The sequence below is a fragment of the Amyelois transitella genome, chromosome 9, assembly GCF_032362555.1.
Source record: "Amyelois transitella isolate CPQ chromosome 9, ilAmyTran1.1, whole genome shotgun sequence".
Taxonomy (NCBI): domain Eukaryota; kingdom Metazoa; phylum Arthropoda; class Insecta; order Lepidoptera; family Pyralidae; genus Amyelois; species Amyelois transitella.
Window position 1 is genome coordinate 4,063,414 of NC_083512.1, and position 16,587 is coordinate 4,080,000.

General features: G+C 34.6%; 2 protein-coding genes across 3 annotated transcripts in view; one reads left to right on the top strand and one right to left on the bottom strand.

The window, feature by feature from the left end:
- Positions 1-1,059: 1,059 nt before the first annotated feature.
- LOC106134756 (probable phosphoserine aminotransferase) lies at positions 1,060-7,694 on the top strand. The gene is made up of 8 exons (XM_013334884.2): positions 1,060-1,247; positions 1,326-1,456; positions 2,871-2,986; positions 3,295-3,456; positions 3,879-3,973; positions 4,151-4,320; positions 5,773-6,039; positions 6,986-7,694. The coding sequence occupies exons 1-8, from the start codon at positions 1,194-1,196 to the stop codon at positions 7,089-7,091; spliced, it is 1,101 nt and encodes a 366-aa protein (XP_013190338.2). The 5' UTR covers positions 1,060-1,193; the 3' UTR covers positions 7,092-7,694.
- Positions 7,695-8,860: 1,166 nt separating this feature from the next.
- Positions 8,861-16,587, bottom strand: part of LOC106134715 (sushi, von Willebrand factor type A, EGF and pentraxin domain-containing protein 1) — an 88,744-nt gene continuing 81,017 nt past the window's right edge. For both annotated transcript variants that reach the window (XM_060945689.1, XM_013334827.2), the window contains 7 exons: positions 16,297-16,473; positions 15,079-15,240; positions 14,580-14,704; positions 14,143-14,293; positions 13,591-13,789; positions 11,400-11,725; positions 8,861-10,911 (listed from right to left, as the gene is read on the bottom strand). In XM_060945689.1, the coding sequence (XP_060801672.1) occupies positions 10,880-10,911; positions 11,400-11,725; positions 13,591-13,789; positions 14,143-14,293; positions 14,580-14,704; positions 15,079-15,240; positions 16,297-16,473 (1,172 nt within the window). In that variant the 3' untranslated portion in view covers positions 8,861-10,879. The remainder of the gene's footprint in view (positions 10,912-11,399; positions 11,726-13,590; positions 13,790-14,142; positions 14,294-14,579; positions 14,705-15,078; positions 15,241-16,296; positions 16,474-16,587) is intronic.

Here is a 16,587-nt window from a genome sequence, read left to right on the forward strand (position 1 = left end):
TTCCCTAGATTAACTTTAGCAATCTGCAGGGGAAGGGTCACTTTTGTAAATAAAACAAATAAAGTTCATGTCATTTTACTTATACTTTAGTGCACTTTTTTGACTTTGTTTTATGATATAGATTCATTTGTTTTATGTTTTACTTGCTTTCAATTTGTCTACTATTAATATACCTATTCCACAGACATATAAATGTAAAGATATATTCATATAAATGACATAATATCAGCATTTTATCCACATTCTCCTTTTGACAATATTTTCGATTAATTTATTCATTTAATGAGTCAGCCTTTCAGTAACCATTTAAGACGTAAAAATCACATTTTTTTTTTAAACAAAATAATTATATTCTTTAATTTTCTGTAACAATAATAATAGACTACTGAGTGGTTTGTGCACCTCCAGATTTTTTAAAAGTTTTATCAACAATTTCAGTTTCAAAAATCTGGGGTACGTAAGGTAACAAGGTCACATTGGGATGAGCTAGACACACTTTGCCTTTTTCCTTTTTTGTGTCCAATCGGCCATCGGGAAACTGGAGAATGTCTGTCACAAAATAGTTAGCAGTCCATTAAAAGTTAGGTTTTACATAAAGGAGCTCATGCAAGGCAACAACCTTAATTCTACAATTTGCTACTTATATTTACCAAGGCGATAGTGAAACATAAACGAATGGCTTGAATCCAATCCAATGAGAAATTACATCTAGAAAAGTAACTCTTAAAAGTTAGTTAAGTAGGTAGTCGATCTCTGAGAATTTCATCAAAATCAGAAGTTTAGAAACTCAGTTGTTATATATTATATGTAGGTAGGTTAGGTTTCTTTTTCCTGTTTATTAGGTATCATATATAGGTAACTACATAGTTTAGAGTAATATATTTTGAGTATTTACTTGAGTTGATTATAACTAGGTAAAAAATATTTTTATTCCTTATTTTATTTGAATACATCTATCAAGTGAGGTCAAGATTAAACTTCATCAAAAACCAGTTCTTAGCTGGTGTAAGTTGATATTAAAAGTACCTACCTCTGATACGACGATAACCGGCTATCAAATCGCTCGAATTGTCAGTGTAGCAACATGCATTGAGACAAACGAGAATTGCCGAGGACGGGACGGAATATTAAATAGTATCACACGATCTTTCGTGCCGTTCACTCGTCAAATTATTTAGTTTCGCTTTACAAAAATGCCCAGTAAAATACATAATTTTGGTGCTGGACCAGCTAAACTTCCAGAAGAAGCAAGTTATTTTATTTTTAATACCGTTATCAGTGAATCTCAATTATGCAGTGCCAATAATACGGTTGTTTACTTGCAGGTGTACGAAATTATAAGAAAAGAGCTAACCAATTTTGAGGGAACTGGAATAAGTCTCTTAGAAACATCCCATCGTACAGCTCCTTACTTAAAACTTAACAAAAATGTGCAAGATATTGTCAGAAGATTATTGTAAGTAGTTAAAGTAAAAATTAAATGGTTAGACAAAATTGTAGATAACTATATAGGTACCCATCTAGTAGTTTGTTACGAACTTACACTTCATCAAGACTTTATGTTTTTACAATATTATAAATATCTAGTTAGTTATGTTCTATATTTTAATGATTTTTTTCAAACTTGAAATTTCTTTTAACAGATTCTAAACACATTTTAAATTTAATCAAATTCAGAACTACGGTTCTAATTTTATCGCGTTGCAAAAATACATACCTACAAAAATGTTTTTGTTATTTATAATAGATGAATTTAAAGGAATACCTAATTGTTATGTGCTTATGAGCAAACTATGTAAAATTATAAGGTCGTCAATAGAAAATTTTACTACCTACTTTATTTAATTTACATTACATACTAGGTATAAATTGCAAAACTTTGTAAAAATAAGTAAATACATTTTTACACCTTGCATCAGAGTTATTACACATTGTGTAACATGAGAGTCATTTTAAATTACTCAATTAAGAGATGTGTCTGTAAATAGACGGCTATGACGAGCGAGTATATTATTTAGATATTTTAGCACAATCACAAAAATTAAAGGTTTTTCTATAAAAATGTTGAAAATTTTTTTTTTTGGAATTTCCTTTAAATTAACAAAAACTTTACCAGGAGTATAACGCAAACTTATTTGTAAAAAATATTCATGCTTCACTTTCAAGTATGCAGTGCTAGCACTAGCACACAGCTGAACATCTGTGTGCTGGCACTTTATTTTGTATGTATCTGAATTAATTTATATTACAGATATCTATCTTCCTATTTCAACTTCATCACATACATATCTAAGTACCTAGTTTCCGAAAAAAAATTGTTATGATATACGGACGAACATTTCATGTATGATCACATGTTACACTACAAAAAGTTTAATTCTGCAGGTTGAAAGGTTAAGTAAGACTTACTAAATTGAAATGAACCTCAAAAAACCATAACGAATGACAACATGAATTTTGGATTAGGGGTCGGTTGACGAATGTATAAAAACATCATCAAAGACATCAACTATTATGATGAAATCTCTTTTCAAAATTTCAAGCAAGAATAAAAGTTCTAAAGGTTTTTATTCAAACTAAACCAACTAAAGAAGAATGGAGGTAGGGAATGAAATCGAATCGAATCGATCGATTATTTCCATTCCCAGCCAATATTCCCTACAGCACTTTTCCCATATCACTCATTCATAATGATTTTTTTATTGGTTTGTTTACAAAAAAATAGCATAACCTCATAGGTAATTATTTATATTTAATCGTAATTACTTTTGTACATACGTGAAATGTGTATATGAGTTTTTTTCTGATCGGCAACGGAACAGATTTATTTAATTGTTGTTCAAATTGAAAGAATTTTTTTTTGTTTTCAGAAATGTCCCGCCGAATTACAAAATTCTATTCCTGTCTGGCGGTGGGCAAGGCCAATTTGCAGCCGTTCCCCTCAACTTGATATCCAGAACTGGGACTGCTGATTATGTTGTAACTGGTACGCTTCTGTGAATAATTACCAATCTTTATTCTGAAGCTTCGCTCAATGCAAAATTTAGTACTTACCTAAAAGTTATCATCCTCTTCGCGTTTACCCCGGACGTGTCCAGGAATGGAGAACACAGTCCGCCTATATCCTATCACTGGAAAGATGTAATTCTGCTTGCCCCTCTGAGAAAGAGGCTTGATTCTATGTACCTATGTGTGTATCTTGTAGCCAATAAGTAAAAACTAAAATCCTTAGAATAATTTTTACAGAGTCACCTGAATAATATTGAATAGAATTAATTTAGACATATTTTTTAGGTGCATGGTCTGCTAAAGCGGCAAAGGAAGCTAAGAAATATGGAAAGGTGAACTTGGTTCTGCCACCAACTGACAGATACACAGATATACCTGATCAGTCCACGTGGAAACTGGACCCCAATGCCTCTTATGTTCACATTTGTGCCAATGAAACTATACATGGTAAGAATACATAAAAGCTTTAAGGTATTAGATAAAAAGATGATGTCACATAGATTTTTCTTCATTATAATAAAGAGATACCTGCCAATAGTGCCACAATTAATTTTAATTATCTTTCTGGAAAAATAGAAAAGGCCACTGTAATTTCTAGCTTCTCTTTTTTCTAGCTCGCTGTTAGTGCTATAAATAAGTGTAATAACACCTAAGTGCTGTATTGAGAGTATAATGCAAACATAAATACATATCCAGATAAATGTATATCATATCCAGATTTTGTTTCTTCTATTGCACCCTCCTTTCTTTGGTGCTTACTCAGATTTGCCATAACCAACAGTGTGATCATCAGGCAACAGTATAACATATGATTTGTACTATAAAATAGAGAGGAAAGTGTTTGAAAGTTGTTTTTTAATCTGTTACAGGAGTAGAATTTGATTTTATACCAGACACAAAAGGAGTTCCATTGGTAGCTGATATGTCCTCAAACTTTATGTCCAAGAAGGTTGACGTCTCTAAGGTAAAACTACAATTATGTATATAGATGAATGTATTATTTACAAATTTTTGGAATTTTTTGGTTTTACTGATGAAATGACGTGTTTATATGTATGCACAGAAACAGCCCATTACTCAAATACCAAAATTATCTTATTTTGACTTTGTTCACAAATATTGACTCATATTATATTTTCAGTTTGGTGTAATCTATGGTGGTGCTCAGAAGAACATTGGAACGTCTGGCGTAGCCCTTGTGATTGTCCGAGAGGATCTGCTAAATCAGGCTCTGCCTATCTGTCCCTCTATCCTAGACTGGACCGTGAATGCTAAGGCTGATTCCATATTAAACACGCCGCCGATGTTTGCGTAAGTTTCTTTTGATCTACCTACATAGAAGGTACTCCAATTCTCTGCAAATCACCACCATTACCGCGCAATAGAGTTCTGTATCTATGGCGGGTATCGGTAACTTGAAAATAGATAAATGTGGACAAAATAATATGATATTCTGCCTGCACTTGACAGTTAATAGCCCTTGTGGTTTTATTTCTGATGTAGGTATTACATGCTTTTATTGTAAGTAGCTTCCCACGAATCTGCAGAATACATGGAGTGGTTCTCTCCCTTTCTACTCATTCAAAAACAACTTTGCCAACTTATTTTACTATCAATAGATATCTATTGTTTTTCATTTTAGTGATTTTTATCGTTATTTCGTGATAAGATAATTTTTATTTGGTACTTGTTATATTGTATTGTAACTATTTTGTTTAGGTAGTAACAGTAGTGTGTAATTAGGAATTTTACAAAGAAAGCATCATTTTTCAAATTCAAGTAAATACACTTGTAAGATTTTGAGATTTTTGTCAACATATTGTGGATGAAGCGAAAGAAGTATGCCGGGTTCGTGGCAAGTGGAAAGATAGTATCTGCCTGCCCCTCCGGGAAAGAGCAATACAAGTGAACCGCCCCGGCTTCTCACGCTTAGTATTTATACTTATGAACCGTTCTTCTCCATCTATTAAAAAAAACTGCATCAAAATCCGTCGGTGTAGTTTTAAAGGTCCAACCATACATACAGAGGGACAGATGCTGGAAGCGACTTTGTTTTAGGTATACTATGTGGTGATAGTGTTTATCGAGAGATACCTACTTACTTTTGTATAACTTCGAGTTTTATTGATTTAGGTGGAATATTCATGAAGTATGGCTTGGTTTCTGACGTCATACTTGTTTTTTACATTGTCTCAGCGAAAAGAATCACGCAAATTAGACAATGTCTGCAGAGAAGTCATCGCAATGATAACAAATAATTCGTCAGCTATAAATAATAATGTTTGTGTTTACTTAACGGAGACGATGCCTGACATTACTTGATGTAATTGACCCACTTGCTTATACTGTTTATCTATTATTATTGACTGTGGGTGTGTGATGCAAGTGATGCAATGATTTATAATATAAAACTAGGTTTCGCCACGGCTTTGCCCGCGTGAAAAGTACTCATAAATCATTCCTCTTTACAATATCAATATTTTTTTTGGTGTACCTCTTGATTTTTAAAAAAGATTTAAAAATCAAGAACACCAGTCATCGTCAGAGTCGCTTTTTGTAACTGACTCACCTAATCCAGAATCCATGGTCAAAGGCGTACCCTGGAGATGATGGAACCGGTACTAAAGCTAGTAGGCAGAAGAAGAGTTGTTTGTATTCTATTGTTGTATAACTGTCACCAAACCTTACTTTTTTCACCAAAAACCAAATAAGTAGGTATAATAGTTCACTTCTGTATTTAAATGGCGTTCTCTTTCATTGCAGTATTTACATAATGGGAAGGGTACTCGAATGGATCGAAAGACAAGGAGGTCTAGACACAATGGCTGCCATGGCCACAAAGAAATCCTCAATAATATATGACATTATAGAAAAATCCAACGGTTTCTATTGCGCGCCTGTAGCCAAGAACGTACGGAGTAAAATGAACATTCCGTTCAGAGTTGGATCTATAGACGGGAATGATGCGTTGGAGAAGGAATTCTTGAAGGGCGCTGAACAATTGAACCTGATTCAATTGAAGGGCCATAGGTAAAGATACTTGTTGTTTTTTTTTTGTCTAAAACGAGTTAACGTGGATTTTCAATCTCTTCGAGACTGTTGGCTCTGACTACTCTGTAACGGATAAAGGCGTGTGTATGTACGAAAGAACTGAAGGCGATAGGAAATAATTTATACTGTCCAAAGCAAACTTCTACTAAGCAAAGTATTAAGACAAATATAGACGTATCGGTAATTTCGATATAATAGTTTAAAAATCATCATTATAATAATAACTAATAACTATAAATTTCGGAATATATGATAACTATGTAGCTGCTACCTGCAATTTCGTCCGCCTTCATTCCTGTAAATTTAACATACATATTATGTTGTTCCAATGTCAAACTGCCAAGTTTCATGAAAATCCATTTAGTCGTTTCTGTGTGAGAGAGTAACAAACATACATATACATCCTAACAATTTTTCACAAATTTTACTTTAGTAGGTTTATAGAAAATCCTCATCTTGTGTTAATTAAAACTAAGTTTCTAGTGTAAAAAATTTTCCGTCACATGTTTTTTTTATTAAAGTTGTTTATGTTTTCCTACCACATCGATATGTTTTTACTTATCGACAAATATTTAAAATGACAATTTATCTGTTGCTCGGCCGATCGGTGTGTTGATAAGCGGTTAAAATTTTATTTAACTATAAAATATATCAAAACATACTTTATACTAACAAGTCACTATGAAAATAATTATACTCGTATACATTTTTCCGAGCTTCGTTCCCGTGTGTTTGGTCGCCTATGTCACTATTGAAGGTGTATATTATATGTGTGCACAATTTCGTCAAAATCGTAGTTTTTCAGTTCATTTGCTTTGAACAAAAATATAAATCTTTTCTATTTTAAATATTATATAGTATGAATTTCACGCAAATAGAGCTCAGGTGAAATCCTAGTTTGTTAATATAATTTTAAATTTTTCAGAGATGTCGGCGGTATCCGGGCGTCTACATACAACGCGGTCACAGTAGAAGAAGTCGAAGTACTGGCGCAATACATGAGGGACTTCTACAAGAAGCATAGCAAGTGATATTGCGGTATTGTTATAGTTAAAAATATTCCTTTTTTTACACATCTTTGGGTCCGTTCGTGTGTTATGAAATCATCCATTTATGAAAATATACAGCGTATTAAACAGCATGATGAATTACGGTACGCGTTTGCAATTGTTATCTTGGAAATAATACTCGAATTACCTACGTGCTGAAAGCGAGGATGATTTTAGAGCACTTGATACCGTTTGAGACATTTGAAATCATACTCTCTCGAGTAGAGTTCAGTAAGTTAAAAATGTGATTATTAACGCCAGAAAGTTCTTGCAATAAAAGGTGCAAACTTCGAACAACTTTAATCCAGCCCGTTTTTAATGTACCTATTTATTTTGTACCCAAAAATCTTGATTTCTACACAGGTACATCAGTGTTACTTTTGAAAGTGACAATGCTGTACGCTGTATTTTAAGGAGGCAAGACGGCGATTACTTTCGCGAATTGCGAATTGAAAATATTTTCCCAAAGAATGATGTGTAATTATTGGATATTTTACGTGTTATAATTATGTATTAGTTTTTAAGTGCCTTTGTTATTGGCTGTGTTAAATTTGATATTCTTAATTAAAAAAAAAGGCTTTATTATCTATGTATTTTATTTTGACTCATTAGTTAGTATTGTAATTAATAAATAGTTATGAAGACGGGCTTGCATGAATGTGGATGAAGCGAAAAAAGTATGCAGGGATCGTGGCAAGATGAAGTTTTTGCCTACACCTCTGAGTAAGAGGCGAGATTTGTGTAAGTAGGGATTCACGTAACGTGATTTTATGTATTATGTAGTTAATCAGCTCTTTATCGACTAGAACATAATTGTTTTTCCACACTGGCATGGAAACAAATAGTTACATTTACAAATGAAATCAAAATAATATTATCACATAGTGACTGTTATCTAAACGTTTATCTACTTGACTGATAAAGTAGTTCACATATCGTATAAACTAAGCAATCGTTTTAATATATTCATCTGTTTTCCTTGTTATTTACCAGTACTTATAATTTCTAGAATTTGTCGGTCTATCCCACCACTTTTACATTTTCATATATTTTAAAATAGGTTAAAATTAGCCTGTTCTTTTTTCAAAAGTGTTTTCTTACGTAAAAAAAACGTTATTGAAGGCCTGGTATTATTCTCGCTTATTTTTTTTGGCTAGTACTACTTTAACCGTATTACACTTACCTACATAAAAAAAAATAAAGATACGTAACAATTAACTTATATTAGTGTAGTTTAATCTATGCCTGGGTCATAGTCATAGGCCGTAAGGTCATTGGGTAATGATAACCACGCCTGCTGGGGGCGTGATGCTGGCTTATCAGATAGGTTGTACAGTCATCGACCTTGCATGCCTTCATCTCCTGATACTGTGGTCTATCTTTCAACCTCTACCGCAAGAACGTATACCTCATTTTGTTTGTCAGAACAGCGCCGCTGTGATCTTTTGAGGAACTAAAATTTAATAATCTGGCTGCCAGACCGTGACTGCCCTATTTTCTTCTTCTTTCTCTTTGTAACCTTCTGGATAACCCCCAGAATCTTATGGTTTTGTCAACTCCGGTCTATCAAGCTGGCCCCGCTTGACAAAACCAATTATTTCATAATTGATAACGAACCGGGGCACCTAATTATTTTAAATTTTTATTGTCCTGCTTCTGGGTAACTCGTTATTACAATGAAAGTCATTTAATATAATAAGTATTAAATTTATTATTTTATTTAATTTTTGTAAAAAAATATTATTGTTAAACATAATCACTAATGCGGTAATAAATTGTGATGGAATTCTAACCACTCACGGACAATGCATTGAGTATTTATTTCAAAAGCTTGCATTTATTAAGGTACGAAGGTAATATTTCTAAAATATAGATCATTCATACATTATTTTTCAGCATAAATAGTCAAAGATTTTCTAGTTTTGGCCGAATAAATTGCTACAAGCATCTTAATAAAAAGAAAAAAAAACGAATAAACGTAAAAAAAATACCTATTCAATTTATTCTGTTTTTTGTTTTGCGTTTACGTTTATTTTGATACCTGTAGAATTTCATTAATAGATTAGGCCTTTTTGTATGTACTATTGGTAATTAAGTAAAATTAATCATAAATTATTATTATGGATTTCTTATTATTTAATACATGTACTGATATGATACATTTAACTATCTCATTATAATGTAGTATTCTTTACATAAACGTCATACAATTTACATTCATTCACTCACACATACAATTGTATGGTTCAAAGTCCCGTTTATAATACAAAGATAAATTTGACATTATCAACATAATAGCTCTTACCAGTACTAACCGGATAAACAAAATGTACATGACGATTGATAAATATCGTGAAATGATGAAATTTTATCATAATTATTAATACTAACACCCAGTCGTCGTGGCTTAGCTAATATACAGAAATAACATTAATATTTACATAAAAAACTAGGGTTTCAAAGAGTATTACGCATAGGCTTTATATAGCTTTATTTCTATCCTTCGTTGTTTTATCCCGCCTTTTCTATGTAAGGGAAATCTAAGATGCTACTCTCATGAACCATCCCAGCTTTGGGACAGCCAAAGTATTGACCGTACTAAATTTGACTATTTTTGGAAGTTTTGATTTAAGTTGTAACTTTTTCCACTTCTTTGAACTTATGACTTACAGCGGGATAAAATTAACGATGTGTCTTCGCTGCTTATGTATAATACTCAAAGCCTAGTCCTGTAATCAAATTGGAATGTCGTTGGAATGACTCGATATACATTTTTAAGCCCTAGAGATTATATTCTGAAGTTTAAACCTTAACCTTAACGTTAGTCAATAGAGAATGCAATCAAAATTGAGCTATAAAAACGATGTTTTAGTAAATATTTCTTATTAGCCTCTTTTGGTAACTATAGCTAGGAGGCTGATTCTGGAATCAGATGATGCTGAGCCATCTTTTGGGTCATGCCGTCAGTTTAACATGACTTATATTTTCCTCTTTTTCTTTGATGACCCAAATAATAGATAGAATACATAAGACGTATGCCTTATCAAACAACCCCTCAGTTATCATCTAGTGTCTTGTATAATAAGGGATCACCATATACACAATTGTCAGGTTCGCACAGTCTGATTACAGAATCGACCTTCTAACTATACCTACCAAAATTCCTTTATTCTTTAACCGTTGATAACAAAGGAAAATTCAACTTCAGAGTCACCCCCACTTTTTATGGCATGATTTGCCTAAATACTTATTTGAGCATTTGTTTCGTTGATCGTTACATCAGAACATCAACACATTCACTGTTTCATTATCCATTTTCTATTCCATCTACGGTACTAAGCCATCTATGAAAGAAATTAAAGTAAAAAAAAATATTTGGTGGGGCTGTAACGATTAAACAGTGAGTGTGTTAATACACATTCGTCATAAATTAACCTAAAGTTTTTAATAATAAAGCTAACAGAATACAACATTCTTTATAATGCACTCTCGGCAACAATCCTCATACAAAGATATACAACATTATTTTTAGGAAAACGCCCAAAAATGTAAACGAATTTCTTGGGTAGGTTTTAGCATTCCTTTAAAAAAGTTTACAAATAAAGTTTTTTTTTATATAATAAATTCGATGTGGCCGTTCCGTTTACATTTTTAAACATTTCACAAAATATACTACAATAATATTGACTATTATTGTCACACCGAGAATTGTAAACTAGATATGATGTAAGTTTGACCAGAATACGACAAAACGCAGCCTTTTGACACGTTTACTGACCTTCGCTGTCGCTGTCACTCTTATCTGGAATGATAAAGACGGAAATATGTTAGATTGCATCAGTTTCAATGATTTTGTCACATGATTTAGGTATACCTATATTATTGGTGATTAATTTACAAGTGACGATCAATTTATACATATATAAAATAAAATTACGCCTCCACGTCTAATGTTTACACTTACACGATATAAACAATTTATTATGTTAGTTACGTAAGTTATGGAGCAGGCGCAATACCTTGCTACCTGGAGTGCCTTCGTCAGAAGAGCAGTTTATGGTGGTCACGACTCTCAGTTATGACATGGATTCAACGTGGGAGAAGATAAATGGCGTCCAAAAACTGCCATATAAGCGTAATAGTAATATCAGAAAGGTCGTAAGGAATGCCTCGGTGGAAAGAACAAGCATGATCTACAGCACTAACACAAAACTAGCAACGTGTAGTGTACGCATAAAAGTAAGCGAAATAAAAAAAGTGCGCACTAATCTATGTGCCAATAATACTAACCTTTCTTACCAGGGTACGCGTGTCTCTTTAGTCTGTCGTACAAATCTTCCTTAGTCCCGTAAATACTGGCGTTAGACCTCGCCAGACTGTTCATTTTTCCGTTCATTCCGTTATGTAGGCTTTCCTTCATATATGTTTCGTTGTAGAAGTTGGGCATTTCCCAACCGTCTTCTTCGTCGTCGTAGTAATGTGCGTATGTGGAATGATGCGATGGCGCGATGGATTCGGCGTAAGGTGTATGCGCGCCGTAGTAGAAGTTCACTTGGGAGCCATTTTGGTCGATAGCTGGCGTTAGTGTCTTCTTTGGCTCCTTCTTCTTCGTAGACCTGAAGAGAAAATAAATTTTAACTTATTATCGCTCTATGCGAATTGATATGGGAATATTTTGACGGCACTTGGAAGTTGCAATTGTAACCACATTGATAGTTAAATAGCATCATGCCTGTTTCTCACAGGGGTTAGCAGAGACTATGGATTTCCACTTGCTACGATCATGACTACATTGATAAGGCTTAGAAACTACATTTTACCATTGTTTTATTCACAATAACATGTAAGTTCAAGGTTGTAGGTCATGCATTATTTATTACCTCGCGTTTAATTATATGTAAGTGCGCTCGCTTTCAGCAAGAGAATTACATTATGTAATACACCGTAAAGAATGTCCTATCTGACTACCCTACTAGGAGCAACCACAAAAACTAAGGTAAGTATACCGTTGATACCAATTTCGTAGATACTAAAATAATTTAATAACTACGCTACACCTGTTAAGATATTTTAAACGGTTCGCAAGATTAAAATATTACTCAGTAATAACTGCCCTATCCTTACTTGACATGGGCAAACAAAGGTCTCCCCGGGGGTATGCAGATACCCGGAATAAATTTACACTCCACTTCTTATACGTATGACCCTGTCCCCTGGGTGATATACTTAAGGAAGTATAGATTTGCTTTATGAGCTGAATATCTCTTGAGAGAATATATTGTTTCCCGGAGTTCCGATGTAGGTGGACTTGTTGATTTATGGCCCTCGACGTTCACCTCGATCGTAGATAAAGATTGGATGCTTCTGTTTGGAACGCATGTCTCAAGGGTTATTTAGCAATGTCTTTTGGTTTTTCCCTAAACAGTGTGTTTTTGAATTGTTTCTTCTGTTTTAAGTATGCATTTATACACCAATGATCCAGTTATTAATTCAGGCAAGTGGAATAACATTTAGGAAGTTGCTAACTGCATACATGTTATTCCACTAGTCTGAAGTGGTTACGAATGATTTAGGACGTCTAAATTAAGTCAAGTGGAATTATTTAAGCGTGTCTGCTTTATTGCAAAATGTTAAGATCCATTTTTGAATGGCACATATCTGTATGATGTATAGTATATATAAGTAGATGTATAAATAAGTGAGGACAATGTTGATTTTGATGTCAACTGTGAATCAAGTAACGCGCTTTGGTTTAAAGGTACTCGCATTTGACTCATAAACGAGTAGTAGTATTTCGAATCGAGCTGTGGCCATTTACCGAATCTTTTCCAAGTGAATACATTAGGCAAACGATCTACATTAATAACCAGGCATTTCCATTTTTGGATCGTGGTCGATGGCCGATAATACTGCCACAATGATGATGCTGATTAAAAAGTTTTACGTTACGCTTTAGGTTGCGATCTTTTCTTTCGAATGAACAAGTTTTGGCAGATTGATAGATAGAACACTGATTTGTTCCCCCCGTTTTCCTTATTACGAGTAGATAATAAACCCCTAATATATTCCACAATCAGGCTGTTACTTGGAATAGAGTTATAATAAAAATGCTAAATACTATTTTGTTTTGGACCCTGCTGGACTGTCGCTAAGCCGACAAAAGGTTCACGACGTAATATTTACGATCGACAGAATAGTAGGAGTTATAATAAAATATAATGGTACCGATTATGAAAAATGATGTAGTCGCACCCTTCGTAGACCCACTAACCGTCAGGGAAAAGAATAAAGAAAGACTTCACATTTTACAATAATACGTCGCTCAAGAGAGTTTGGCTATGGCTGACTGTAGTACCAGGTTCAAAATAGGTACATCGGTGCGATTATAAATTCAAGTTGAAATTTTCGATCAGCATCATTGTATTTTTTGATTGATTGTTCAAATTAGAATCTTTAAATCTATAGATACTTATAAACATACCTCGCACAAATCATCCACACGAGCAGAACCAGGAATATGATGAAGATGACTCCTCCAGCCACTCCGCTGGCTATGTATGCGAAGTCAGATTTCTCCGTGCAGTTTCTACCAGTGAAGGAACCCATGCACCGGCAAGATGGCTCCCCTCTGGCGTCCTTGATGCATTCTCCACCGTTGTCGCAGAAGTTGAGGCACACGTCTGGGAAAATTGGTTGTTAATAATCGAAAGATTTTAAGAGTTTCCATGATCTTTGAAAGTGCAAATTGTGAATTTTATGAAGCAATCCCAAAACTGACAGATTAAAGGTCGGTAATAATAAGTTTGCTATCACAGCGCGACTGTATATGGACGACGATATATTTACTCACTTATAGATCAGGAAATTCCAAAAACTACAGAGCCAATGACGATCAAAATTCGCCGAAACGTAGATTGAAAGTACTAGACGTCCGCTAAGAAGATTTTTGGAGATTTCTGCGGTAACGGGAGATAACGGGATTTTTCCTTTAACGCGGGCGCTCTTTAGTTCCAATATAAAACTAAGAACTTACCAACACACACTTTCCCGGTGCCGTTGAAGCCCGGCTTGCACTGGCATTTGAACTCGCTGCTCTCGGGCATCAGCAGGCAGTATGCGTTGACGTCACAATGCATTTCTGGACCGCTCATCTCGCATGGGTTCGTGCATTCCGATTCCGAAGTCTGGAAATAATTTTGTCATTTTCGTTCAATCTGAATAATCTATAAGAAAATTAGATAGTTTGTTTGCGTCAAGAACCTGTGCATAAGAAACTTTGATCTTATATATTTTTGGGCCATTTCGAAGGTTGAATTCAAAAAATTCAAAATTCTATATATCGTTTGTTTAATTTATATCTTATATTTTTTTGTTTGTCTTTCTGTGTGTTTGTTCAGGTATCACGCAAAAACTACAAAATGAAAAAGCGGGTTTCGCGGTTGTCGCTAAAAATAATAGAAAAATACTTACAGCTCCTGTCTCCCTGGTACTCGTGTTGATAGGGCATGGCACGCAGGCTGTTTGTTGAGCTTCCGATTGGTACATTCCCTTCTTGCAGAGTATACATGTATTCAGGGTAACGTTCAGGTAAGATCCTAGAATAAAAATCTTAATTAGTAATGTGAACGTTGAAAACTTTTTACCAAATCTATAAGTACATATTATGATTTTTCATCGTGTGATTTATATAGTCTTGTTAGATAAATCGGTCCGGTCGGCAGTGTAACCAGATTATTAAGTGTTCATGTATGTATAGGTATCAAGAGTATATATAGAGTAGGTGTCCCAAGAATAGAGAGGGAATTTAAATTGTCATGAATTTTCTTTCGAAAGTTCTCTTTCGGGTGGTGTGGTTGAACTAGGCAAGAACGAGTTTAAGTCTCCACGTACCACGCGGGCACGGCTCACAGCCACCATGATTGTTAACCTGTTCTAGTAGAACTCTTAACAGAAGAACCTATAATCTTACCAGGTTTGCAAACTGGTAAAGAGCACTGGTCGGCTGAAGAGGCACCAGCTTGCGGGGTGGTGGTACCAGGCGGACATGACGCGCAGGCAGCGCCGGCACCCTTCAGTCTCCAGGTACCACGCGGGCACGGCTCACAGCCACCATCACTGCTTAGCTGCTCTCCTGTTGACATATAGTCAGAAATGTGTCTTATCGTAAAGGAAAAGCTAATAAAGTTGCGATTCTAAATGTGGGCGATGTGCTTTTCATTTTAATACAGACTTGAGCTAGTCAGGACTATATGAATGTATGAGTATTATAACGTTCAATTAGATAACTTAGCAGAAATCTCGTTCTTCCTGTTTCCAAAAAAACTTTTCACCCTCTCAGGAACACAATACAAGTACCTATTATTTTAAAAGTAAAACATTTTAACAACATAGGTATTTTTAATATGAAGACTTTTTACTATTGAGTAGGTTGTGTCACTTCAAAGCACTAAAATAACTTGAGATTGAATACTTGATATATTTGGAAAGACATACATAATTTTAAAATCACTTTGCGGAAACTTTTTTTCTTTTTTTGGTCTGAGCGGAAGACGCGTACTATAAACTTGTTACACCGTCAACATCATACGTTATTCTCGTCTGGTTACATTTGAATTTCAATTCACTGTGAAAGAAGATTAATGAAACGCTTCTATGCTGAACAAAATCGTGAATACGGTGTCCGTGTTTCAACCATGAATCTTTCGTGTGGAATAAAATATATCAACTTGAAATGTGGATCGTGAAAATGGTGGTAAACTAGAGAGTGTAGCTGCTTTTACCGTTTATAGTTCTTAGTAGTGATAAAGAATTTCCCTCCAGAACAATGTCATTCGAATGCATTGTACACTTATATGGTGCTTACCAGATATGGGATTCCACGCTTAGGAATACTTAAAGATAACATTGTTATGCGTTAAGGTAAGACATCGATGTTGGATGGGCGGATAAATAAAACTAGGTTTTACTTCTTTTAACTGATATATCAATTCTACTTCTTTATACACATCTTGCTCTATCCGGCATCTCCCATTCTGATTAATCTTACGGAATAGAAAGAGCACTCAATCGAAAAATCCCGCAAAATTCCTTCGGGAAATCCTCTCTTAGGGCACATCAAAAAGTACCTGTCCAATTGTTTTTATTTAATTCTAAACTTTATTAGTGCCAAGAAATAATATAGTGTTACCTGAGGAGCAGTCATCCCGACATTCGGCAGCCGACACCGCCTCCGTAGCCCTGGTGGTCTGACCTCGCGGGCAGGCGATACAAGAGAAGGCGCCTTCCCGAGGTTGGTAGGAGCCGTGGCCACAAGGTCGGCAGAGCTCAGCTTCCGCGTCGTAGAATTTGCCGGCTGCACACCTTTCTGTAATGGTCATTGAAGGTGTTGAAGAGTATTTTACTGTTGATATTCTTTAGCTTATCAGCTTGTAATCTGTATCTATCTAAATTTATTCGTAATTCCTTCAAGCCATCTTGA

Excerpts from the sequence above, each read along its gene's own strand:
- LOC106134756 (XM_013334884.2), top strand. The coding sequence starts at position 1,194 with ATGCCCAGTAAAATACATAATTTTGGTGCTGGACCAGCTAAACTTCCA. Across the intron at positions 1,248-1,325 it reads CAGCTAAACTTCCAGAAGAA|GTGTACGAAATTATAAGAAA; the intron begins GCAAGTTATTTT and ends GTTTACTTGCAG. Across the intron at positions 1,457-2,870 it reads GATATTGTCAGAAGATTATT|AAATGTCCCGCCGAATTACA; the intron begins GTAAGTAGTTAA and ends TTTTGTTTTCAG.